The sequence below is a fragment of the Bidens hawaiensis genome, unplaced genomic scaffold (assembly GCF_021521415.1).
Source record: "Bidens hawaiensis isolate Kalapana, Puna unplaced genomic scaffold, B.hawaiensis_p1.1 tig00004973_1, whole genome shotgun sequence".
NCBI classification, from domain to species: Eukaryota; Viridiplantae; Streptophyta; class Magnoliopsida; order Asterales; family Asteraceae; genus Bidens; species Bidens hawaiensis.
In genome coordinates, this window is record NW_027491313.1 from 601154 (window position 1) to 627553 (window position 26400).

A 26400-nucleotide genomic window follows, 5' to 3' on the forward strand; every position below is an offset into this window, starting at 1 on the left:
AGCCATGCATACACATGAGAATCAATATCCATTCCCCAAGAGGGGCAATGAATGCAAAGTTTCGTAATAGCGTATATGCAGTAGATGAATTATGGTTGCCGTCACTCTCATATGGCCGTAATGAATGCAAAGTTTCGTAATAGCGTATATGTAGTAGATGAATTATGGTTGCTGTCACTCTCATATGGCCGTGGGCTAATGTAATTAACGGTCTAATTGTTTGTGTTCTGTTTAACAAATAAACATTCCTCTAGTCATGTGGACCCTCCTCACCGCGTAGATGTAACAGAATTTCCGGACGAGTCGAGTACTCATGGAGTCATGGGTCTGTGGGTTGAGCCTGGGTGAAATTTGTTCTACGTAGTCCCTCACAAGCAAGTGAAATTTGTGTGTGAATTTTCATGTAGATTAATAATTTAAAATATCACTTTCTTTGTCCTCCATACAAATGTTGACCCGCGTGATTTCGCAGAAAATGGGGGTCAATTGCAAATTTCTTTGACCAAGTAAAAGACGTCTTCTTATTTTCAATAATGACCCCACACGTCTTACTTTTAGAAACACTAACACAACAAAAAACGTTCTACCGTCTTTTGCACTAACATGTAATTAATTTATGTTATAAAATAGTATACAAGTCTACAATTCATTAATTCTTCTGAATTTTTAAAAAGTTCGGACATGCATATATACTTTAAAAGATATTAAAGCTTATCATTTTGTCAGGAAAATCGATTATTGAATTTTAAAGTTATAAATATATAATACTTCAAAATCTAAGTACTTGGAGAAAACCTACTCGGATGAAACTGATTGGAATACTGAATTTTTTGTTCTAGGAGAGGGGCCGCCCCTTTATAGGTGACTGGCGAAGCAAGATGCGCCGGTCCCAAATAAACGCCGGAGAACCCGGGAAACGCGTCCTTACAAACATCGACAGTGGGGGGCAACGATTTCTTTTCCAAAAATAGAGAAGCCCAAGTGAGCCATGCAAGCCCAAAGCATAACAGAGAAGCCCAAGTGTAGACCAGCTCATATACACAATATTATAAAACCAAGCGTAAGTTAAACAGGCCAAGTAAATAGCACAAGATATATAGGAAGGATTATAAACTGAAAAATATGCATATATTTTAACAGATTCTTCAAAATTTAGGTGTTTAAATATTTCATTTTGTTCAAACAATATGCCGGCCATCAATCACCATCCACGAATGGTCAACAAAACCAGTTTTCTATTGACTTTCTATTAACCACATATTCCATATTTCCATGATGCTTCGTCTGCTCAAACCACCTGATCATTTCATAATACATTTTTTTTTTAATCTTAATATGCCATATATAGCCAACACTTCTGAGGGTGGATGTGATGGCTGTTTTGGTTCTGTTCCTTGTTTTATTCCTGATCAAGCCAGGAGTTTCACAGCGGAACGACACCGTAAACAATACTATTAACACGCCCATCAGATCGTTCTGTGGCCGTAACCCTCCGATAATTCTTTCAAACTTTATTAACAATCGCAACTCTACCTTTACGGAAATAAGAAGACAGTTATCCAGCAACGGTGTCTTTTACGCAAGAGCGCAAAGTTTATCTGAGGGGGACTCGGTCTTTGGACTCGCCCAGTGCAGAAACTACCTTTCTGCAGCTCAGTGTGTGGCTTGTGTCGACGCCGGGGTGTCTGAATTAAACAGCTGCATAACTGGAAATGGTGCTTATACCTTCTTTGATAACTGTTTTGTCAGGTAATGTTTTTTTTTAAAAAGTTGATTAGTAAGTCAGCAACTACTACTCCCCATATATGTTTTAGTAGAGTTATAAAATAAAATATGCTCGTATGAATTATTGCACTATGAAGTTTCAGTTTTACATTAAACATTCAAGTATATAATTTAGTCTTCAAGTTAAAGATAAAACTGATAAATACTTTGTATAAGAAATTAAATTATTATGTTTTTTTTTTCACACTTTGATTGATAAATACATTGCAATAATTCCAATAATATATACAACTGTATTGATAGTGATTGTTGATAATTTAATTTATTTTGTTGACCCGAAAAGTCTAGTTATAAAGAGAGAAAATATGCATTGTCATTTAACCCTTTCAGAAACAAGATAAACTAAAAGGACCCTTCATTTCTTCTTAATTTGCAGAGTGAACCATCAATAGACATGAATGAAAGTACCGGCCCTAATTAGTGCTTCAACATGTATTTTAAGACTTGATTATATGTTCAGAGAATGATAATTGAAAGAGAATTTATATACTGCATACTTAGTTTTGTGCTTAATTATCCAACATGAAAAAAATACAAAAAAATAAATAAATAAAAGGAGAAGTGTCTCATATTATCATCTTTTGGTTTTGGAGTTCCGTAATATAAAGCCTTTTTTTATACTGCTCGTAATTATAAATAATGTATCTGTTTCAAGTCAAGTGTTTTCTGTCTTTGATGAAATTTCTCTCCAACCATTATTCAAATGTTGTCCTAGGGCCTCATGGTGAATCGTTTCCCAATATACAAGTGGGACATATTATTTGTTTTTATTTAAATTTATTGTGATAATTTATTATGAAGACGACCTAGTGAACTAGAAAATATATATGAACTTGCTTATACAGTGCTTATAAATTATTCTAATGTGTATTATCATACTAAAGTCATTAAGCAAACAAAGGATATAACTGATATTAGATATGCAAATTTTGGTAATTGTTTGGATAGTAGTTGCTTCAACAAAGACATTGAAGCAATAGCATACATGGTGATCAATAATTGTTTTAACTTTCATGGATTTCAAATCAGATTTCCCAAAAATTATCTTAACTATTAGGATTCAGGTAAAAGCTTATTAATTTGTTGAATGTGCACAACTTTTTGGTTTTCTATAAGTTATCAGAGAGTACTTTTTAATATATAATTTCAGCACCCTTGGTAAAAATTTCTAAGAGATTCAAGTCATTTGTTTTCAAGGTATGCAAACTATGATAACTTCTACAATGATCCGAATGTCGTCGAGGATGCAGGCATCGGCCCACTTGGATTGTGTGGCAATCAGTCAGCATCTCAGCCAACAACAACCTTTACCCAAGATGTAGGGGGGATGTTATCAGATATTAAAGACGCTACTCCAAAAACTAGTAACTTCTATGTTGCATCCACAACCCAAATCACAAGTGATAATGCAACAGTGTATGCAATTGCACAGTGTGTTGATAATATAAACAAGGGCATTTGCCAAACCTGCATCGTTATGGCATATAGCGGTTTATTTAATTGTCTTCCTAGAACAGAAGCACGGTTTATCAGCATGGGCTGTTATGCAAGGTATTCAGTGACTCCATTTTAAAGTGATAACCAAACAATAGATATCGCAAGTTACTTAAAAGGTTACGCCTCACAATGTTCTTTCTATTTCTTCATTTAGTTTTTAGAATTACCTCGTGCTTCACATTTGTTAAGTTTCTAACTTTCATATGATCATATATGTTAGGGAATTCAAGCAAGGTACCAGTAATTTCTGGAGCAGCTGGTGGTGTAGGTCTTCTTATTATCTTAATTGTTTCGTGCTTATTGTTTCTACGGTGGAAGAAGTCTAAGAAGACTGAAGAAGGTGATTAACATTAGCTTAGTGTGAGAATACTAATATGTGACTAATCTTGTATGACGAATCTACTAACACTCGGTATGTGATGTTTGTACGCCTCACCGCTTGTGAGTGATAATGCTCATAGTGTTGGATATATCAAATACCATTTCCCCAATATATTTCTTAAAGCAATATTATATTAATTTTCATCATATTGCTGACCATGTGATGTATGTGATGTCCTAGATGCACCGGAATTGAAGGGGGCCATAAATTACAATTACAAAGATTTGCAATTGGCAACCAATAACTTCAGTGAAGAAAATCTTTTAGGTAAAGGAGGTTTTGGGGAAGTATTCAAGGTAATAAGATATACAGCCTTTTGTATTCCATTGCTTACATTAATCAAGAATCAAGATTATCCCATATCCGAACTATATATAATATATCTTGTTTATATTATAGGCAATTTTTGAAGATAACGAGATTGTGGCGGTTAAGAAAATTAAAGTAGGTTATGCTAAAGCAAAAGAAGAATTCGAAAATGAAGTTAAGCTTGTATGTAATGTTCACCATCGAAACCTTCTCCGTCTCCTTGGATGGTCCAGCGAAGAATCAAACCTACTTCTTGTCCTGGAATACATGCCAAATGGAAGCCTTGACAGATTCTTGTTGGGTAATTTGCTGTCACAAAACTTAAAAATTTCTTCACATGAAGATATTCATTTAGAAACAGTTGATATATACTAATAAACATCTTCATAATGTAGGAGTAAAAAGAGGGACTCTAAACTGGAAACAACGATACGACATAATATTTGGGACAGCTAGGGGTCTAGCTCATCTACACAATGAATTCCATGTCAAAATCGTTCATAGAGATATAAAGTCGAGCAATATTCTCCTTGATCACGATTTTCAACCCAAAATAGCAGATTTTGGGTTGGCAAGGTTTCAACCAGAGGATAGAAGTCATATCAGCACCAAGTTTGTTGGGACACTGTAAGTTAATTTAACAAAAGATTCTCTTTGATTCCGTATACAGAGTCTAATCAGATATTATATTTTATCTATATAACATAATACCAGGGGCTACACGGCGCCAGAATATGCATTACATGGTATCTTATCAGATAAAGTTGACACCTATAGCTTTGGAATCGTGGTTCTTGAAATCATTAGCGGACGGAGATGTACCGACATGAACTCTGATAAACCATCAATGGATTACCTCCTGGAAGACGTGAGACAATCGCTTTCACAAATATCTCATCACTTTTTTTATATTTCAATTTATCACTTTTTATGTGTCAACAGGCTTGGAAGTTGTATGAGAATAAAAAGCATGTAATGCTCATTGATGAGACATTGGATGTAAACGAACACAAAGAGCATGTGAAGCAGATCATTGAGGTGGCGTTGTTGTGCACTCAATCACCAGCTTCTAAAAGACCAACTATGTCAGAAGTTGTTTTGATGCTTCCAAAAGGCCTGCCATTGGGGAATAGACAACTAACCCGACCTACTCTAATTGATCATCAAAGACGGGTTCATATAGGATCCCCAAACAAGGGTAATTTTTCTAGAATGTCAAATGAAACAGACGCGAAGCTGCAGCTGCAAAGTGTCCAAGTATATGATGAAATAGACGTGATGGAGAAGGGGATGAATGTCGAAAAGCGCTAGTATATAATGTTGATCTGAGCCACATGCTATTAGAAAGAAAAAAACACCCAAGTTTGTGTCCTGTAGCTGTATCCGGGTGTGTTCGCCTCAAATGAGTAATTGCTATATCAATGACTACAAAAAGATATGGGAACGTACTTTTATTTACTTATGATGTGATGGTTAAAATTAATAAATTTCTGTTGTATTATATGATTGTAAAGTATAAGAGCATAGTTATCTTGACGGTTAGTGTTTTTCTGTTTCTCTTGTTTGTTGTATGTTAGCCATCGTAAGCGTTTCTGTTTAGGAAGGTAATTTTAGTTAGTTGCTCCTATTAATTAGTAATCTTAGAATTTAAGTGGTAGGAGACAATTTGCATAAAGGAAGAAGAAAGGAGTAGGCAGGGCTGGGGTATTTTATTTTCTTTACTTTTCGTAATAATAGTACATATAGTTATTATTATAATACAAAAACTTTACAAATTTAAACGTTAGTTAGTGACAGATTCAAACAAACATTACATGTGAATCACATTTCTAAAATTTAGGATCGCAAAGTTCGATTTGATCTTATCAAAACCATTTGTATATGAATGTTTTTAAAGGTATATAGTGAAAAATGTATTCATGAGCTTGATTGGGAAACGCTACAATGGTGTCTTTCTATATAGACCATACAAGGAAAAATACGACGACATGTAGAGGTGCAAACAAGCCGAGCTATTCGATATTGGCTCGTTAAAAAGCTCGATCGAGCCGAGCTTTATTGAGCCAGAGCCTGACCTCAAGCCTAAAAGTAAGCTCGTTTAATAAACGAATCTGAGCCTGAGCTTCACTTATCGAGCTTGAGCAGGCTCGCGAGCCTAAACAAGTCTGTCACTTATACAATTTTTTAGAATATATATTTAATAATTATTAATTAATATATATAATGTTGAAAAAATAAATAAAAATAACTAAATAACATGTACTCTCTCTGTTCCATTATAAGTGTCCAAGTTTAAAAAACACAAAGTTTAAGTTGGGTTGAATGATTACTTTTTTTTTCTTACCAAATGACAATAATGTCATTGAGAAGTGGGTTCATCAATATCGTTAATTAATGTTACTTGTGTGTGTTTAAGGGTAAACTTGAAAATTAACTAATAAATTTTAAAAGTGGACACTTGTAATGGGGCAAATAAAAACGGAAATTTGGACACTTATAATGAGACGGATGGAGTATTATTTTATACACAAATTATAATAGAAATACATATATAAAAATAATTATAATTATATAAAAAATAATTGATAAATAGTAAAAAAGTTGAGCCTATGTCAAGTTCAAGCTTGAAAATCTATTCACGAGCCGAGCTCTAGGGCCGGTCTTTAAGGAGGGCTGAATGGTTGACGGTTCCCGGCTCGACACCCTGTTAGGCCTGAAACTTTTAAAAAAATTATATGTATTTTTATGAAAAAAAGATGTATATTTAATGTCTAAACTCAATTAGATAACAACTAGTTTGGTTTAGTGGCAAAGGGGAATTATTCTCAACCAAAAGGATGTGAGTTCTAATCTCATTCGGAACATGTAAGCCTATTTTTATATAAAAGTTTTTTACCCAACCAAATTATAACCAAGTATGTCTATTAAAAACTTAAATTGTTTAAAGCTAAAAAAAATCATTTCACTTGAGGCCCAAATTATTTTTCGCCTTCGGCCTAAAAATTATTTTTTGCTTCTCGAAGCCGGGCCTGCAAAGCCCGTGCTTTGAAAATAAAGCTTGAAACGAACCGAGCTCGAGCTCTGTATAAGTTAAACGAGCTGAGCCTGAGCCTAATCGAGCTCGGGCTCAGCTCGACTCGTTTTCACATTGACATGTACTAGGGACCACTACCAAACACTAAATAACTATACCGAGCTCGAGCTCTGTATAAGTTAAACGAGCTGAGCCTGAGCCTAATCGAGCTCGGGCTCAGCTCGACTCGTTTTCACATTGACATGTACTAGGGACCACTACCAAACACTAAATAACTATATGAAGTGAAAACTCAATAATGCCCGTGCACAATTAGTCCATAAAAATTGACTAGTATGCCCCCATCAAGTTAGTGTGATGTGGGCCCAAATGTAGAAGAGCGGGCCATGGTGTTTCTGCAGGCCCAAGATCGTGTTTCGAAAGGGGCTGCATGAAAATGAGCTTAACTTGGGGTACGGGCCTCCGTTTCAGGCGTGCTACCAGTCAAAACGACCGTTGAAACATGGGCCACGTTGTGGTAACCAGCCATAGACGGTCGTTTATTTTTTAAAATAAGGCTTCTAGGTTTTTCGTCTACTTTTTGTGTTTTGTTTTGGGCTGTTGTTGGGCTTTGGGTTGTGTGTGCTGGCCCAAACATATTTTGGATTCTCTATTAATATGTTATGAATGTAGTGTGACTGATCATTGATCAGAATTGAATAAAGAACTTTTGGCTTTTCAAATTTCTGCCTTTTAGGTCTAAATTGGGAGTTTGGGGAAGGATCATCATGGGTATTTGTAGAATCAATGTGATTAGCCTTCAATCTCTAATAGTACGCTACATCATAGTGGAATGGGCACAACAACATGAAGCTTGTATCTAAGAGTTTCAAAGCGAGTACATGAGACACTGTTAATGGGATTGGCACACACGAAACCGAACACAATACACGAAAGAAAGAAATGAACACGAAGATTTAACATGGTTCGGTCTAAAATGACCTACGTCCACGAGTTGCAACTAGGTATTCTATTTTATCAAGTGACAAAGGATCACAAGTACATATCATATATATATATATATATATATATATATATATATATATATATATATATATATATATACTAGTCTAGGATTTGCATCTTACTAAGCATGACATTTAAACCGGGCTAGGCTTGGGCCCGCTGCCTACACCCATCTCCTCTTTTGACTTTATATCAATTTCCCACTCTGAGGCCTTGAATACTCTCATCTACACTCCTAGTCATACTTCTATAATCTGAACATTAAAGTTCTTATAGTTATCGGCACATTCTCATCAACTAACCTAAAGGCTCGTTGAAGCTCCACGAAGCTTTAACACATTAAGCACAACTAAAATTGCCCCCGGCTCATTCTTTGTCCCTAACGCCTCCCATTGAATCTAACAGTCGGATCTTAAGATATCTGAAGAACAAACACCCTCCACATTCAGCAAGCAATCCACTAGAGAAATTTTTTACAGCTGGAATACTGGTTTTCTTAAGTCATTGTCGACCTGGAACTCTAACTAAAATACCGCCTGTGCTCCCACTGTCATGATGTCATCCGACTTATTTAACCTTCCTAGCTCGTTCATCCTAAATCTTCACTTTGGCTCTGGGTTTATTACTTGCTAAAGTGTAACATCCTTAATTTTATAATATTAAATAAAGAAAAGATATGTTGTGAGATGTGCGTTAATATTTAATTAAGATTAAATATTATAAAGATGGAATAAAGGATGGGATGGGCCTTAGGCCCATGGGATTAAGAGAGTATAAATACTCCCTTAAACCTCCCTAAAACCCTAGACCCCTCATTTCTCTCCATCTTATTCTCTACACACTCAAAACACCCACACACACACACCCCTTGCCGTATACGGCCGTGAAAAGGAAAGGAGAAACGAGATCAAACGAATGTTGATTTTGATAGATCTTTGATATACAAGCTAAGTACAAGATTTAAGGTTCACAACCAAGCTAACTGAGACCAAACGAACATGTAAAGGTATGTTCTTGATCTTAAAGTTTATGTTTTTATGAACGGTTGACCTTGAAACTTGAACGTAGAGTAGATCTGGTATAAACGAACCTTAAAATATCAAACTTGATGATAAAATGGACTTAACGAACTTATGGACATGAACGGCTCGTTTAAGAAACCCTAGATCTAGCTTAAACGTTTCTAGCCATAAAAGTTCAAACTTTATTGACTTGCGGGTCAAGCTTTGGCCGAAAAATGTTAAGGAAACTATTATGGGTCCATACCAAGCCATAATAAGATGTTAGGTTTAAAACGAGTAAGATAACAATTGAAAAGGGCCAAACTCGTGACCAATTAATCAGACCAGTCGATTACTTTTATGTTCGCTTTCAAGTCCAAGACTCGATTGTCACACCCCGAAAATCTTATCTTAGCAGCGGAAGACTTAACTAAGTTAGTTTCGGGTAATGACAGATGCCGATAGCCAAATCACGAAACAGAACGCTTAAATATATTAAAAAGGCTTGTTTATTCATCAGAGTGCACATGTCATATTTTACATAGTTTATTATTATTACAAGCCTACAAGTTCCACATCATCAAAACACACGCGTTCTCGGTTCCATCCCATCCATCCCTCGTGATGCCTCCATATTTCTCATTTACCTAAAAAGTATGTTAAGACAATTTGGTCAACCCGAATATTGGTGAGTTTCTCAATTTAAAAACCGGGATGTAACAGTTCTCGACTTTACACCCATTTATTCATCAATCTTATCAATGATAATTTTTATTATTCACCATTCTTTTCAATGGGAATTTAATTTCCACTTTTCCAAACATAGTTATATATTTCTTAAACAAAACGTGTTAGTTGTAAACGAGCAAAGAGTACAACACATGTATGACTATCATTATAATAAACTCGAAACATACCAAAATCAAAATATTCCCACCTTTTCAACCAGAGCGACTGGAAGAGTGGGGGGCGTCGCCCCGATAGATCTACCAATATTTTTAGGCACTTTCTCTCTAGGTTAACGGTTTTTCCTTTTATAATGACTCATCCCATTTAACACAATTTGTAAAACATATATCTCTTTAGTTTACATACTTTGCCTCCCCCCCAAAAAAACATTTATAAATCAATAAAACATTAAAAGTGGGGATTTATGAGAAAACTCACCGTTTTTGGTAGATGATCGGTTATTCCAACTCGACTCGTGTCCTAATTATATAGTACACGATTAATCATTTATTCATATTTTAAGCTATTTGATCAACTTAAAATATTAAAACACACATCTTATTTCTTAAAAATAATGTTATTCTTTTGTTCGTGTGTTTATTTTAGTTTTAATGACACATTGGCGATTCCATCCAAGTCCAATTACTATATGATCATTCAACACACACATGATCTCTAAACTTATAAATTTAACCCAAGTAGCAACTAGCACATTTTATGCATAAATATTCTATTTAGCAAATAAACAAGTAATAATATATTATTATATTATTTAATATTGTTTAATATTATATAATATTATTTAGTTTTATAAATTTATATTTTTTTGCTGGAATATTTGATATTTTATATCCTTATACTTATCACATTTATAAAATCGTTTTCCGGTTCGGTCGGTTTTGTGTTAATCGGTGAACCGGTTAACTTTTTCTTATAAACTTGAGTTCTTAACTATTTTTAAATACTTTAAGTGTGAAAATACACAAGTTTTATAAGTTATTTTGTTAAAATGGTTTATTTATTATTTTATATATAAATTTCACAAAACTAGCAATTTTAACATTTTCGGGTCGGTTTTGTCGCGACACGAAACGTCAAAGATCAAGTTATTCCATCTTGACCTTAATATATACATTTACTTATGTAAGGTATATATATATATATTATTTGGGTTTACGGGCTGTTCTAAAACACTTCGCAAAACTGTTGTCGGTTCGCGTTAAAAGTCGTATTTTTCGATCGTTAAAGCTACCGACAAACAAAATAAGTTATATTAAACATGCCAAACAATTTGTACACTTAATATACATATTTATAATATATCCTTTGAACCAAATTTCCAGATTTAAACACTTTAACACAAAACATCAACTTTTAGCAAATTTCAAGTATAGTAGGCACAAGTCTTATCTTACTAAATATGGTAAAGTACAAAAAAAAATCATTTTTCATGTAACATAAAATGAAGATTCTTAAATGTGCAAAATTCAATGCATGTTCACGTCACATTAATTTCATATATGCCAAAATCTAACTTTTTAACATTCTAACATAAATGCATGTTTTCATATTATATATATCTAATCATCTTATCATGATTCCTTCATATTTACTCAACATTTTATCATCTTTCATGCAAGAAATTCAAGTACTTAATCTATTTTTAGTTTCATATTTAAGTATGTCTATGAATTCTAGCATGTATCCTAAACATTAAAACTTGTACAATTGAGAAGCAAACATTCTTGACTAGTTATCTCATTCAACCATTTTGACTACTCAATACAAGGGTTCTATTTTATATTAGCATAATCAAACTATTACACAACTAGTTATTTATCATTTTTACCAAACAAAGTTTCTATCTTTAGCAAGTTACCCTATCTATCCATTTTTCATACTTATACTCACTTTAAACTTCTAACAACTAGCATTGTTATTGCTCATTATCAATAATCCAAACACGTGTAAGTAATCTAGCATGAACCTAGAGAATCAAGAAATAACCATTTCAAACATCATGTTCAAATGCAACAATCTTAACAATTTTTCTTTCTTTAAGAAACACATTACCCAACATCATTTAATCCTTCCATCTATCATATAATACAAGGTCCTAACAATTGTCAAGATCACATTTTGTATGCATATTATTTACACATGGATCAAGAAATAAATATCCTTATAATAAAACCCTTTCATTTCATCTTGTTCCATGTGCACTAACAAGAAATAGTTATTAAATCAAGAATGGTTAGTTACTAGTAATCATCAATCTAGAGCCATGAATCTGTCTGAACGCATGCATGTATATATTTCTATATCTAATAAAACAATTCTAGGCTCTATTAATAATAGACTCTTAGGGTATGTAAGCATGCATGCATGTGGGTTTGAGTTCACACACACACTCACAGACACTCACGGCACACTCATACACACTCAAAACCAACTTTTCATTTCACCATCTTTACAATTTAGCTTGGACTTTTACAATGTGAAACATTTAAGCAACAAAACTTACAAAATCAAAGATTAGTAAGTGTTTTACCTTGGTTTTTAGGTGAGATAATAAAGAAAAGAAGAGATGAATCTTGAGCTTCCTAGACCCTTAATAAGCTTCCTAGTTTACTTATGATTTTTGTTCAACCCTTATAGCTATTTTAAACCTTGGAGAGATAAGATGAGAATGGTAATGAAAATGTAAGGTGAAGTGGGGGTGGGGTTGAGGTGGCCGACGGTTTGGTGGTGGTGGTGGGAAGGAGGGTGCTTGGTATTTGGTTTTAGTGGTGAGGTAAGATGGTGGTGTTCTTATGTTTTAGGAGGCTTCATAGATTATTGTTCTAGAGAAATAAAAAATGGAAGATGAAAGATTGCTATGATGATGGTTCGGTTTTTATGGAAGAAAAGGTAAAAAGTAGAGTATTGAGTAAGACATGCTAGATTGTCCAAGTGGTAATAGAAGGATATATTAGATTTAGTTGGAAATATGAATCTTTTTACACCACACGTTATAGAGTAATCATTGCATTGCATGCAATTGGATTGGGGAAAATAGAGGGCCAGATCTTTGGGGGATTTGGAAAGGGACTTGGTGGGATTTTGGGTATTATAAACAAGATCTTTAATTTACTAGTTTAACGTTTGGTACAATTTAACTAATCAAACGAGTTCCGTTTTTAATAATTTTTGTTAGACTTTATCCGATTTTGGATTCCTGACGCAACAAGCCTAAGAACATAATTTTTGGTGGTGTTGGGTTTCGGGTCTATACGGTGTCCGCTACCGGCTCTTGGCTGCAAACTTATTGATTTTCGCGTAACGCAAAATTCTAAAAATAAGTTCATCACTTATGTCCACTATTTTTACTAATAATAAAATTTTCCAGGTTGGTCCCGACTATTTTGGACTTTTCAACTTCCTGGGTATCGCCAGTGTTCGTTAGGAGCAGTGTTCGCTACGCGACAAATTTAACCTTTTTAAATTTATATAAATATAACACACATAATTTAAAGACTTTGGAATAAAATATTATTATTTTATTTATTACGATATTTTATTCAGATAAGCACTGTTACATTAACCGCGATTTAAGGCTAATTTTTCCGGGGTTTCACATTCTCCCTTCCTTTTAGAAATTTCGTCCCGGAATTTAGGAAGTGATACTGGTGTCAGACTCTGCCAGGAAAAGGTGAGGGTACTTTTGCTCATTCGGTCCTGACGTTCCCACGTGAACTTGGGACCAAGCTTTGAATTCTATCTAACTTTGACCAACTTTATTTTGTTTCGCCTTAATTTCTGAATCTTCCAATCAGTAACTTCTATAGGTTCTTCAATAAATCAAAGTTTATCGTCGACGCGAATATCTTCAACGGGCACAATCAAGGATTCATCGGATAGGCATTTCTTCAAGTTAGACACATCGAACACATCGTGTATTCCGCTAAGCTCTTCGGGCAATTCAAGTTGGTAAGCTACGGTGCCAACTCGTTCAGTGACCGGAAACGGTCCAACATAACGAGGACTTAACTTGCCCTTTTTGCCAAATCGGACGACTCCTTTCCAGGGTGAGACTTTCAACAAAACTCGGTCTCCTTCTTGGAACTCCAACGGTCTTCTACAATTGTCAGCATAGCTCTTTTGTCGATCGGCTACAACTTTTAACCTATCTTTGATTTGGAAAATTCTGTCGGAGGTCTTCTGAACAATCTCTGGTCCTGTCAACTGCTTTTCTCCAACTTCTGCCCAACAAAGCGGAGACCGACACTTTCTCCCATACAAAGCTTCAAACGGAGCAGCTTTAGGTGATAGATATTATTATAAGAAAACTTAGCTAGTGGTAGATGAGTGTCCCAACTTTTGCCGAAATCGAGAACAAATGCTCTCAATATATCCTCCAATGCCTGAATAGTTCTTTCGCTTTGATCCTCTGTCTGAGGATGGTAAGCAGTGCTCATATCCAAGTGAGTGCCTAAGGATTCCTGCAAAGATTGCCAAAATAAAGAAACAAATCGACCATCTCTATCGGAGATAATCGAAACTGGCACGCCGTGTTTTGCTATGACTTCTTTAAGATAAAGCCTAGTCAGCTTCTCCATATTGTCTTTCTCTCGGATAGGAATGAAGTGCGCAGACTTTGTCAGTCTATCCACTATTACCCAAATGGCATCATGATCTCTGGGGGTACGGGGTAGTTTAGTTACAAATCCATGGTAATATTATCTCATTTCCACTCAGGGATTACGGGTTGTTGTAACAATCCAGATGGCTTTTGGTGTTCAGCTTTAACTTTAGAACACGTCAGACACTTGCTGACATAGACAGCTATATCACCTTTCAAATTTGGCCACCAATTAAATTCTTGGAGATCTTTTTACATCTTAGTCGATCCTGGGTGGATTGAATACTTTGATTTGTGGCCTTCATCCAACAATAAATTTCGCAGATTCCCATATCTTGGTACCCAAATTCGGTCAATCAAATACAGTGTACCATCAAACTTTGTCACGAATTTGCGTTCAAGACCTCGCAATCTTTCAGCTCTTATGTTTCGCGGCTTCAAGGATTCGTGTTGGGCATCACAAATTCGAGTAATAAGACTCGTGTGAATAGTTAATCCCAATGCACGAACACATAAAAGTTTTTCTCTTTCTTTTCTACTCAATGCATCAGCTACGAAATTCGCTTTACCTGGGTGGTAACGAATGTCACAGTCATAATCGTTGAGTAATTCTACCCATCTACGATGTCTCATATTAAGTTCCTTTTGTTCAAATATATGTTGGAGGCTCTTGTGATCAGTGAAGATTGTACATTTAGTACCGTAGAGATAATGCCTCCAAATCTTAAGGGCAAAAACAATAGCTCTTAGTTCCAGATCGTGTGTAGTGTAATTCTTCTCATGCACTTTTAACTGTCGGGAAGCATAGGCAATAACCTTGTCTCGTTGCATAAGCACACAACCAATACCTAGGCATGAGGCATCACAACAGACTATGAACCCATCAGTACTTTCTGGAAGTGACAAGATGGGTGCACTACACAACTTCTGCTTCAGTAACTGAAAAGCTTCTTCTTGTTTGTCGGTCCACTTGTATTTCCTTTCTTTCTGGGTTAATTGGGTTAGAGGTTGAGCTATGGAGGAGAAATTTTTTATGAACCGTCGGTAATAACCTGCCAATCCTAAAAATTGTTGCACTTCAGTAGGTGACCTTGGTGTCTCCAGTTCTTAATTGCTTCAATCTTTGAAGGATCAACATGAATACCGTCTTTGTTAATAATGTGACCGAGAAACTGGACTTCTCTAAGCCAAAAATCACACTTAGAAAACTTTGTTTACAACTTCTCATTCTTTAACAAATCTAGAATTATCTTCAAATGCTGCTTATGCTCTTTCTTGGTTCGCGAGTAAATAAGTATATCATCAATAAACACGATCACAAATTTATCCAAATATAGCTTACAAACTCGGTTCCTGAGGTCCATAGACACAGCCAGTGCGTTAGTTAGACCAAACGGCATGACTAAGAATTCATAATGGAAAGCAGTTTTGTGAACATCTTCTTCTGCAACTCGTAGCTGGTGGTATCTAGATTGTAGATCGATTTTTGAATAATAACTAGATCCTTGCAACTGATCAAACAAATCATCAATTCTCGGTAGTGGTTACCGATTCTTGATGGTAAGCTTATTCAGTTCGCGATAATCGATACAAATACGAAATGAACCGTCTTTCTTCATCACAAATAAGACTGGTGCTCCCCACGGTGAGAAGCTTGGTCTAATAAAACCTTTGTCCAAAAGCTCTTGCAGTTGATTGGACAACTCCCGCATCTCAGACGGTGCCAATCTATAGGGAGATCGGGCTACCGGTGCAGCATCTCTCACAAGATCGATTCTGAATTCAACCTGCCTTGGTGGAGGTAATCCAGGTAAATCTTCAGGAAATACTTCTTGGAAGTCTCGGACGACAGGAATATCTTCTATTTTCTTTTCTTTAGCTTTCGAATCAATTACATGGACAAGTAATGCTGGATAACCTTTCTGCAACATCTTTTGAGTCTTCATAATACTAGTGAGCTTCAACTCCGAATTGCTTTGATCACTCTGAATAGCTAACGCTCCACCACTTGGAAGGGGTAAACGAACCATCTTTTCTGAACAAACAATCTCAGCTTTGTTTTTGGATAACCAATCCATTCCCACAACAACGTCGAAACTTCCGAGCTCAACAGGTAACAGATCGATACTGAACTGATGATCTCTTAATGTGATACTATAATTACGAACAACTTGGCTAATTTCTATTAACTTCCCATTAGCTAGCTCAATTGAGTATTTGTTGTCTAGATTGATAGATTTAATACCAAGGAGGGGTTCAAATTGCTTGGAAACAAAGCTTAAGTCGGCTCCGGTATCGAAAAGTACATAAGCGTAATGATTATTTATAAGAAACGTACAGGTGACTACCGAGGAGTCTTTGCGTGCCTTCTTCGCTTTCATCTCGAATGCCCTTCCGTTATTCTGGTTCTTGATCTTCGGACAGTCCTTCCTAAAATTCCCCACAACTCCACACCGATAACATCCCGAGTTCTGGTTACCAGATACTGGCGGTATCATTTTAGCATAACAGTCTCGGGACAAGTGGCTGACTTGGTGGCATCAATCACACTTCTTGCATTCCCCTCCACGATTCTTCCCACACGAGTTACATCGGTTTATCTGATTCGAACTTCCTCCAGCTCTCCCGATATTAGCAGAAAACATGCGACCCGAATTTTGGTTTTTCTTAAACTGTCCTCCAGAATTTCCAACCCATTTTCTCTTAAACTCCCCTGACTTGTTCTCGGCTTCTGCTGAATCAATTTTCTTTCCGGTATCCTTCAATATCCCTTTGGGAACACAGTCGTCGGTCAGAGTTTTCGCGAGTTCTCTAGCAGACTGAATCGTGTCGGGCTTCGAAGATGTGACCATGCCTCGGATCTCCGGTGCCGATCCCCAAACGTATCTCTCGGTCTTAACATATTCGCGCGTGAATAGTCATGGTACCAATCTTGCTAAAGCACTAAATCGAGATGTATACGTTCCGATATCGGCACCCTTCATGGTCAGATTCCAGAATTCAAGTTCTATCTTCTGCAACTCATTCCTCGGGCAATACTCTTTTATCAACATCTCCTTTAGCTCTTCCCATGTCAGACCATAAGCTGCATCTTCTCCCATGTTCTGAATTAGAGAGTTCCACCATTTGAGTGGTTCGTCTTGAAAAGAGAAGACTCCATATTTAACTCTCTCAGCTGGGCTACAGTTACTGATCTTCATAACATATTCCATTTCTCAATCCAACGAATTATTTCAAGGGGTCCTTCAGCTCCAGTAAAAGTCTTGGGATTACATTTCTGAAACGTACCGTAGGTACAACCAGGATTCCCTGTTAACATAGTTTATTCAAAAATCATCACCGATTATTGAATCTTACTAGTCACATTTATGGAATTTTTGTAAATGATTTTTATTCTTTTATTTCTACTTGACGGGTTACCGGTAAGATTCTCGGTTCCAGCTCCGGCTCCGGTTCCGACATCATTACGGGCATCATGTCTTGGATTACGGTTAGCATCACGATCATTGCTTCGATGTTCAAGAGCTGAGTTAACGCGTTGGGCAATGAGCTGGTCTAACTCCTCCTGGGTGGATGGTAATCCGGACCCTCGAATTGCTGCGGCTCTCCTTGTCCTAGGTGGCATTATTCTTTTATTATTATATCAACAATGATAGCATAAGGTTAGATTATTATCTTAATGTCACATAATAGCAAGAAAATTCATAACATAACAATAACATTAATAATATTTTAAGGTGAAAAGCTCAAAAAATTACAACCAAAATTTGGTGCACTATTCTTAGCACCTAAAAGTTTTGCTTTTCAACCCAAAATACAAAATATTAATCCAAATCACATAATACTAGGCCTAAAATGCCTATACAAAAGAAACAAACATGGCATCTAAGGTAAGAAACCAAATTACAACAAGAGAAAGTGCAAAACATCCTCAAGGCTTTCCATCCTACCCGCCATTTGCCAGAATTGGCCCATGTGAAGCTCCATTGCACCTACTCGGTGCTCCAACATCTGAAATGCCTGAAAGTTACCGATCTCCCGAACTTCCATGTCCGTGAGTCGGTTTTGAATGTCCCCTATGATGGCTTCACTAACGGCCACTCTCTCTGCTAGAGAGATCACTAGGCTCACTAAGGTCGGGCCTTGGACAACTAGTGGTGGTGGCACGGGTATGGCATCAACAGCAGGTGATGCAGTGGGTGGCGTAGCAAGTGTGATGTCGGAGCTGAACCAGAGGCCTCGAGGTCATTCCTTCCCCTCTTTCGCGGGTTCACCGCGACAGGGGGGATAACAGTATGCGGTGCTGTAGGAGTAGGTAGGGGTTGGGGTGTGTCCCCAGCCTCATCATCTCCTTTGGTCAAGTCAATAAATATAGGTGGTGATGTCATCTACGGCAAGTAACTTAGTTAGTGCTTTATCAATAAAATATTTATAAATAATAGTTAAATATTACTTTCCAATAAATTATAAAATATCCAAATTATAAGTTTATTACGTACCTTGGCTTCGCGAGGAGGGATGAACCATGTGCTTTGATTTCATGAGTTATAGTTTAGAAATTATTTTAAATATTTAAAAATTTCTATTTCGCAATAACGATTGGCTCTGATACCAAATTCTGTCACACCCCGAAAATCTTATCTTAGCAGCGGAAGACTTAACTAAGTTAGTTTCGGTAATGACAGATGCCGATAGCCAAATCACGAAACAGAACGCTTAAATATATTAAAAAGGCTTGTTTATTCATCAGAGTGCACATGTCATATTTTACATAGTTTATTATTATTACAAGCCTACAAGTTCCACATCATCAAAACACACGCGTTCTCGGTTCCATACCATCCATCCCTCGCGATGCCTCCATATTTCTCATTTACCTGAAAAGTATGTTAAACTAATTTGGTCAACACGAACGTTGGTGAGTTTCTTAATTTAAAAACCTTGATGTAACAGTTCCCGACTTTACACCCATTTATTCATCAATCTTATTAATGATAATTTTTATTATTCACCATTCTTTTCAATGGGAATTTAATTTCCACTTTTCCAAACATAGTTATATATTTCTTAAACAAAACGTGTTAGTTGTAAACGAGCAAAGAGTACAACACATGTCTGACTATCATTATAATAAACTCGAAACATACCAAAATCAAAATATTCCTACCTTTTCAACCAGAGCGACCGGAAGAGTAGGGGGCGTCGCCCCGATAGATCTACCAATATTTTTAGGCCTTTCTCTCTAGGTTAATGATTTTCCTTTTATAATGACTCGTCCAATTAACACAATTTGTAAAATATATATCATTTTAGTTTACATACCCCCCCCCCCTAAAAAAAACATTTATAAATCAATAAAACATTAAAAATGGGGATTTACGAGAAAAATCACCGTTTTCGGTAGATGATCGGTTATTCCAAATCGACTAGTGTCCTAATTATATAGTACATGATTAATAATTCATTCATATTTTAAGTTATTTGATCAACTTAAAATATTTCACACATCTTATTTCTAAAAAAATGTTTTTCTTTTGTTCGTGTGTTTATTTTAGTTTTAACGACACATTGGCAATTCAGTCCAAGTCCAATTCCTATATGATCATTCAACACACATTAGCTATTTTAAACCTTGGTGAGATGAGATGAGAATGGTAATGAAAATGTAAGGTGAAGTGGGGGTGGGTTGAGGTGGCCGACGGTTTGGTGGTGGTGGTAGGGAGGAGGGTGTTTGGGATTTGGTTTTAGTGGTGAGGTAAGATGATGGTGTTCTTATGCTTTAGGAGGCTCCATAGATTATTGTTCTAAAGAAATCAAAAATGGAAGATGAAAGATTACTTTGATGATGGTTCGGTTTTTATGGAAGAAAAGGTAAAAAGTAGAGTATTGAGTAAGACATGCTAGATTGTCCAAGTGGTAATAGAAAGATCTATTAGATTTAGTTGGAAATATGAATCTTTTTACACCACAAATTATAGGGTAATCATTTCATTGCATGCAATTGGATTGGGGAAAATAGAGGGCTAGATCTTTGCGGGATTTGGAAAGGGGTTTGGTGGGATTTTGGGTATTATAAACAAGATCTTTAATTTACTAGTTTAACGTTTGGCACAATTTAACTAATCAAATGAGTTTCGTTTTTAATAATTTTTTTTCAGACATTATCCGATTTTGGATTCCTGACGCAACAAGCCTAAGAACATTATTTTTGGTGGTGTTGGCCGGGTTTCGGGTCCATACGGTGTCCGCTACCGGCTTTTAGCTGCAAACTTATTGATTTTCGTGCAACGCAAAATTCTAAAAATAAGTTCATCACTTATGTCCACTATTTTTACTAATAATAAAATTTTCCGGGTTGGTCCCGACTATTTTGGACTTTTCAACTTCCCGGGGTATCGTCAGTGTTCGTTAGGCGCAGTGTTCGCTACGCGATAAATTTAACCTTTTTGAATTTAAATAAATATAACACACATATTTTTAAATACTTTGGAATAAATTATTACTATTTTCTTTATTACAATATTTTATTCAGATAAGCATTGTTACATTAACCGCGATTTAAGGCTAATTTTTCCGGGGTTTCACATCGATTACATTGATAATCGATTACTTTATGAACTCGATCACTTTGACTCGCTTACAATGGGTTGATCACTTTATATTCGATTACAATTGGAATTCGATCACTCTTACCTTAACCCGATTACAAAGAGCCAACTCGCATACAACTTGTATATTCCCTTACTTTGGACAATCGATCACTTTGACAATTCGCTTACATTGCACACGATTACAATATACTCGCTCACACTTATATAATTCGCTTACATTAAGATTCTCTTACAATAGCCTTAGCAAATAATGAGAGGAGGGTCGATTACTTTAAGGACTCTATTACTTTTACTTACATTCACTCGATCTCTATTTTTATAAAACCAATTACAACCCATACTCGAACACATGGAGTTAGTTGCTTACTTTATACTCGATGACAATACCCTAAGTCGCATACATGATCTTTGGATTACAAACTAAATCCCAAGTAAAATGTAATCTAACAAATAAAAAAAGATAAAGAAAGAAATATTAAAATAATGGAAAACCCTATATTTAAATATATTAGGGTTTAAGGAATGAAATAAAGTAAGTAAAATGTATTCAAAACATAAAACCATTAGATTAGACCAGACTTAGCCATTTTGATTAAAATATGGACAAGATGAATAGTACATATATTGATACGTATAATTAATGTACAGTCAGTCGAGCTCAGTTAAGAAGAGGACTAACAATAAACGAAGAATGTAACATGATCCAAGTGAGTTTCTAGTCCCATTTCCTTGTTATGTTTTCGGGGCTGTGTGCATACTCGATGTGATAGTTAATACATTTACCTTAAATGGTAAGTGTATGCCATGTATGATTTATGTGTTAGATATTATGTTATGAATGTGAACGATCTTCGGATATTGCACGTATTTACAAGGGAGGTATGTATATGAAAGATGAATGTCTATGATATATATATATATATGTGTGTGTGTGTGTGTGTGTGTGTGTGTGTGTGTGTACAACATATGAATATGTATGAATGATTAAGGAAAGTATATGTACGTTATAGGTATGTAACGACATTATGTGCGAAGATGAAGAAGTAAGGGATCAGGCCATAATAATATCTGAGATAGAGAAGAAAGGGATCAGACCCTAATAATATCTGAGATAGAGAAGTAAACAGGGATCAGACCCTAATAATATATAAGATAGACAAGAAAGGGTCAGACCCTAATAATATCTGAGATAGACAAAAGAAAGAGGGATCTGACCCTAATAATATCTGAGATAGAATGGACAATACTTATATAGTATGAAAGTATTAAATTATGAATATATGTATGAAGTTATATAATGAAAGTAAATTAGTAAAGTAATTATTATTTATTTTCGGATGCATGATTGAAGGTAAGTAAATATATTGTATGATGTATGATTAACTAGAACTCACTCAGCGTATGTGACTTTTAGTATGCACGCAAGTGAGTAGGATGAGACAGTTGGCTTGAGCGGGGACACATGGCGGAAGAATAAGAGTCTGACATCTGAAAACTTACTATGTTTTACAATTAATGTTTTGATTTTGAAAGACAAGATGAATGTTTTAAAACATGTTATGAATTAATATGTAATGTTTTATGAAAGTTTAATATTCCGCGAATGTTTTAATTAACTCTGATAATTGGAATTGTGTTTATGAGTAAACCCAATGTCCAAAGTGAGGCACCGGTAACAGGGCCTTACATAAAGCCATAAAGGAACTCTCTTCTACCCATGAGATTTTGTGAACCAGACTTTGTCTTTCATCTGTACTGGATCAACTCCTTCCGGTGATACGTGTATCGTATACAATGAACCTATTTTTATGCCACGAGCCAACACGATATTTCATGTGACTACCTTCCACTGCCTATTTCCGAACTTAACATCATGCCCATGATCATCCAACTGCCCGACTGAAATCAAGCGTGTCTTCAAACTTTGAATAACCCTCACGTCCTTCAAAGTCCAAGAAGTACCGGCCGAAGTTATTAAATCAACATCTCCTATACCCATAACCTCTAAAATATGATCATTTGCTAGTTGAATATATTTAAAATCCATAAACTTAAGATTCTTCATCGCTTAACTACAGTGAGTAGGATTGAGCATTTTGTCCCAAATACTCGTACTCGTACCCGTACCATATTCGTATGCGTATATGTACCCATACCGATTTAGCCTATTTAGTATGGGTATCAGTACTCGTTTTTGTTGAATTTCGATATAGGTACAATCGGGTACATGTACAGTACATGCACGTTTGGTATTTTTTACCTGTTTGAAATATGTAGAGATTTAATTGGGATTCTTCGTATTTGATATATTAAATAAAATGAACCATATTATTACTGAATAAGTATCAAACGCTTCTTCAACATTAAATAATATAACATCCAAGAGTCGAACAAACATGTCACCTAAACTCGGCGGCCTGATTATGGTTCTTCAATACTATCTGATCATTAAATTGACAACCAATTTGGTACTTGTACTAATTTGGTACTCATCGAGAACCTATACTCATATTGGTACCTTAACTAATTCAGGTTGTTTCTTACCCGTACCGGTACCGGTTTCAAGATCGTCGGAGATTTGAAAATTAAAATGTAAAGTGGTGAAAAAACGGTTATAATACCAAAATACACGTACCCGTACCATACCGAAAAATTCGGTATGGATATCAGTACACAGTTTTATCAATTTTTGGTGTGGGTTCAAGCTGATACGAGTACGGCGATTGTATCAAGCTCATCCCTAAAAGTGAGTGGCGTGAAACGATGCACTAGAATCCATTTCCCAGTCATCAACGTTACTCTCAACACCCGTCATTTTAGTTGTATTTTGTGACATTCACTTCTTTTTTACCTGTAGGGCTAATATTCTATATGATTATTAGGATTGTGTATGTCTTTCTATTTTCTTATAGTCGGTGTATTACATACCTTAGTACATTTATTTTGTACGGGCGAAATGTAAAAAATGAAGAAATTGGGACCCTATAAAAGGGTCACTTTACCCATTTCTCCACTATCCTTCCAAAACTCTTATTTGAAATAAACACTCTTGGAAATACAAAGAAACTTTCTCTCTCACCAAATACTTCTATCTTTCTTTCTTTTGTTTTTCACACTAAGATCCGAGATCCGAGTGTTTTTAGTGATTTCCTCTAACTAACAACACGGATTGATCCGAATAAGGTTGTGAGATCCATATATAGGACCTAAATTACCATTCGAACACTAGTTCATGAAGTGTCCCGTCTCTTTACAAATCCGTCATACAATATCTATCTGAGTCTTGTTTTTAGACTGACTCCTTTTCCTGCTCCCACTGCCTCTTTCTTTTCCCTTACCTCTGTCTTAACATTTTGATATGCTAAAAGAAGTCTGTAAAAACTTAACCTAATCTAGACACTCTAACTTTAAATTTATAAACCTACACTCTCCTAATTCTAGACCACTAGACATGTAAGTGTACCTATCGACTGTAGTAAAATTTAATGAAGTTCGGATATCGAACTCATGAGACACTAGTGAGACCTAAACTAGACTCGGACTAAGAACTTAATGATTTTACTGATTAAAGAATTGACTAATTAAACTAAAATTGACACTAACAGACTTCAACACGATGACCTAGACGAACTCAAAGACAGTAGAAACACTACCTAGGTTTAGAATCATAATTGTAACTCTTGGATTTCTCTCGACAATGGATCCCTTATCATTCTCCGGGTATGACCTAAAAGGAAACCCAAAGGGGTGTGTAAACATACAGGTTTGTCGGATTACCTTTCAGTCTCTCTAACAATACTAAAGTGCCCTAAAAAACAGATCATTTGTCGGTCTCACTATCTAAACACACCCTAAAGTGTAGGAGGTAACCTAAAAACAATCAATAAACACAGAATTATAGTGAAATTAGAGAAATCTAAGAAAACTTGTTGTCAGAGCGTTTAAACCTAAATACCTAGCCCCAAAAAATAACTTGAGCCTCATTAGCTTCAGCTTATTCTTTTTACTGTCGAGCTCCTCTGGCTTATTTCCATTTGATCTCTCTATTATTCTCTATTGACTCGTTAGTTTTCTAGTTATCATATAATTCACATTAGATGCGTTTTAGGGGGTACACATCACCAGAATATGCGACTCGTGGACATTTATCAAAGAAAGTAGACACAGGTTTGGTATTGTATCCCTAAAAGTCATTAGTGGTCGGAGTTGTAATGGTGTGAACTATAGCGGGCCTCGATTAGAATACCTCCTTGATCATGTAACATACGACCTTCCGGCTCTTTTTACGCACCCTTTTATCAGTGACATAAAAAATAAAATTGTTAATTTAGAAACGTTTTTAGAATTATATATATATATATATATATATATATATATATATATATATATATATATATATATATATATATATATATATATACCAATGGAGTTATTCTTTAAATGAGTTTAATTCTGCATTTTCCTTATCAATATGATAAGAACACCGTCTTTTACAACTTATGTTAGTTATGAGCCTTAATTTGTATAGATATGTGGTCTTCATATCATAATATTCAATTAGTTTTTAGTAACATTTTGGGCTTGACTTTCTTGATATTTTCTGTCTTTGACTCACTATTTTTCAACAACTTCTTGGTTCATAGGCTTGGCAGTTGTGCGATATGAAGTTAATTGATGAAGCCAAAGATCCAAATGAACATTAGGAAGAGAATGTGATGAAGGTCATAGAGATTGCTCTAATGTGCACTCACTAACCAGCTTCTTTAAGACCAACCATGTCTGAAGTCTGCTTAATCTTGTCCTGTGAGCCAAACTTTGAGCAAAAGATAGATATCCAGGCCTACTTTCATTGGTGCAGATTAAAGAATTCACATAGGTGGAAGTTGAGAACGAGTGCCCTTAGATCTACAACTGCACCTTTTAGTTTGCTTTGCTTGCTTGATTTCGAAGCAACTATGGTTGATCTTGATCTAGCACAACATCTTATCATACTTATCTCTTAAATTAGTAGTTCCCACTCAAATTTCAGTCCAAAAACTTGAGGATTTTTGTTAATTATGAAAAGCTTGCTTTTAAACATAATGATAGAATTCATGGGATCTATACGAATAAAGATGTGTTTGAAATATTTAGTGCCTGTCTTTAATTACCGATAATTTACTTTTTATTTTTTGCACTAAAAATTGTGAGGCACCATGCTTAATATCTAAACTAAGTCTTCAACTACGTAAGCCTCCATTTTTAGAGGCAATAGATCAGTTTCGTCGATGGAGCTACATAGTTACTCCGCCTCAAGCCATAGTTGATTAATTTAAAAATAAAAAATAAAGTTATTATAATAACATCAACCGCTGCTAAAACTAGGTTGTTTTTTACATAAATTTCCAAAACTAGGTTTTTTTACATGAATTTCCATGAAAATATAT

General features: G+C 35.5%; 1 protein-coding gene and 1 pseudogene across 2 annotated transcripts; one reads left to right on the plus strand and one right to left on the minus strand.

The window, feature by feature from the left end:
- The first annotated feature begins 1187 nt into the window (after positions 1-1187).
- On the plus strand, positions 1188-5355 carry LOC143628426 (cysteine-rich receptor-like protein kinase 2; annotated as a pseudogene). Its single transcript, XR_013152741.1, has 8 exons — positions 1188-1749; positions 2983-3398; positions 3503-3622; positions 3845-3960; positions 4064-4274; positions 4369-4600; positions 4688-4841; positions 4916-5355. The product of XR_013152741.1 is annotated as a cysteine-rich receptor-like protein kinase 2 (transcript).
- Positions 5356-15577: 10222 nt separating this feature from the next.
- LOC143628447 (uncharacterized) lies at positions 15578-16861 on the minus strand. The gene is made up of 2 exons (XM_077098047.1): positions 15912-16861; positions 15578-15830 (listed from the first exon to the last, which is right to left on the minus strand). The coding sequence occupies exons 1-2, from the start codon at positions 16859-16861 to the stop codon at positions 15578-15580; spliced, it is 1203 nt and encodes a 400-aa protein (XP_076954162.1).
- Between the last annotated feature and the right edge of the window lie 9539 nt (positions 16862-26400).

Coding starts and splice junctions, on each gene's coding strand:
- LOC143628447 (XM_077098047.1), bottom strand. CDS start 16,861: ATGATACCGCCAGTATCTGGTAACCAGAACTCGGGATGTTATCGGTGT. Junction 15,831..15,911: donor AAGCTTACCATCAAGAATCG/GTAACCACTACC, acceptor TCTACAATCTAG/ATACCACCAGCTACGAGTTG.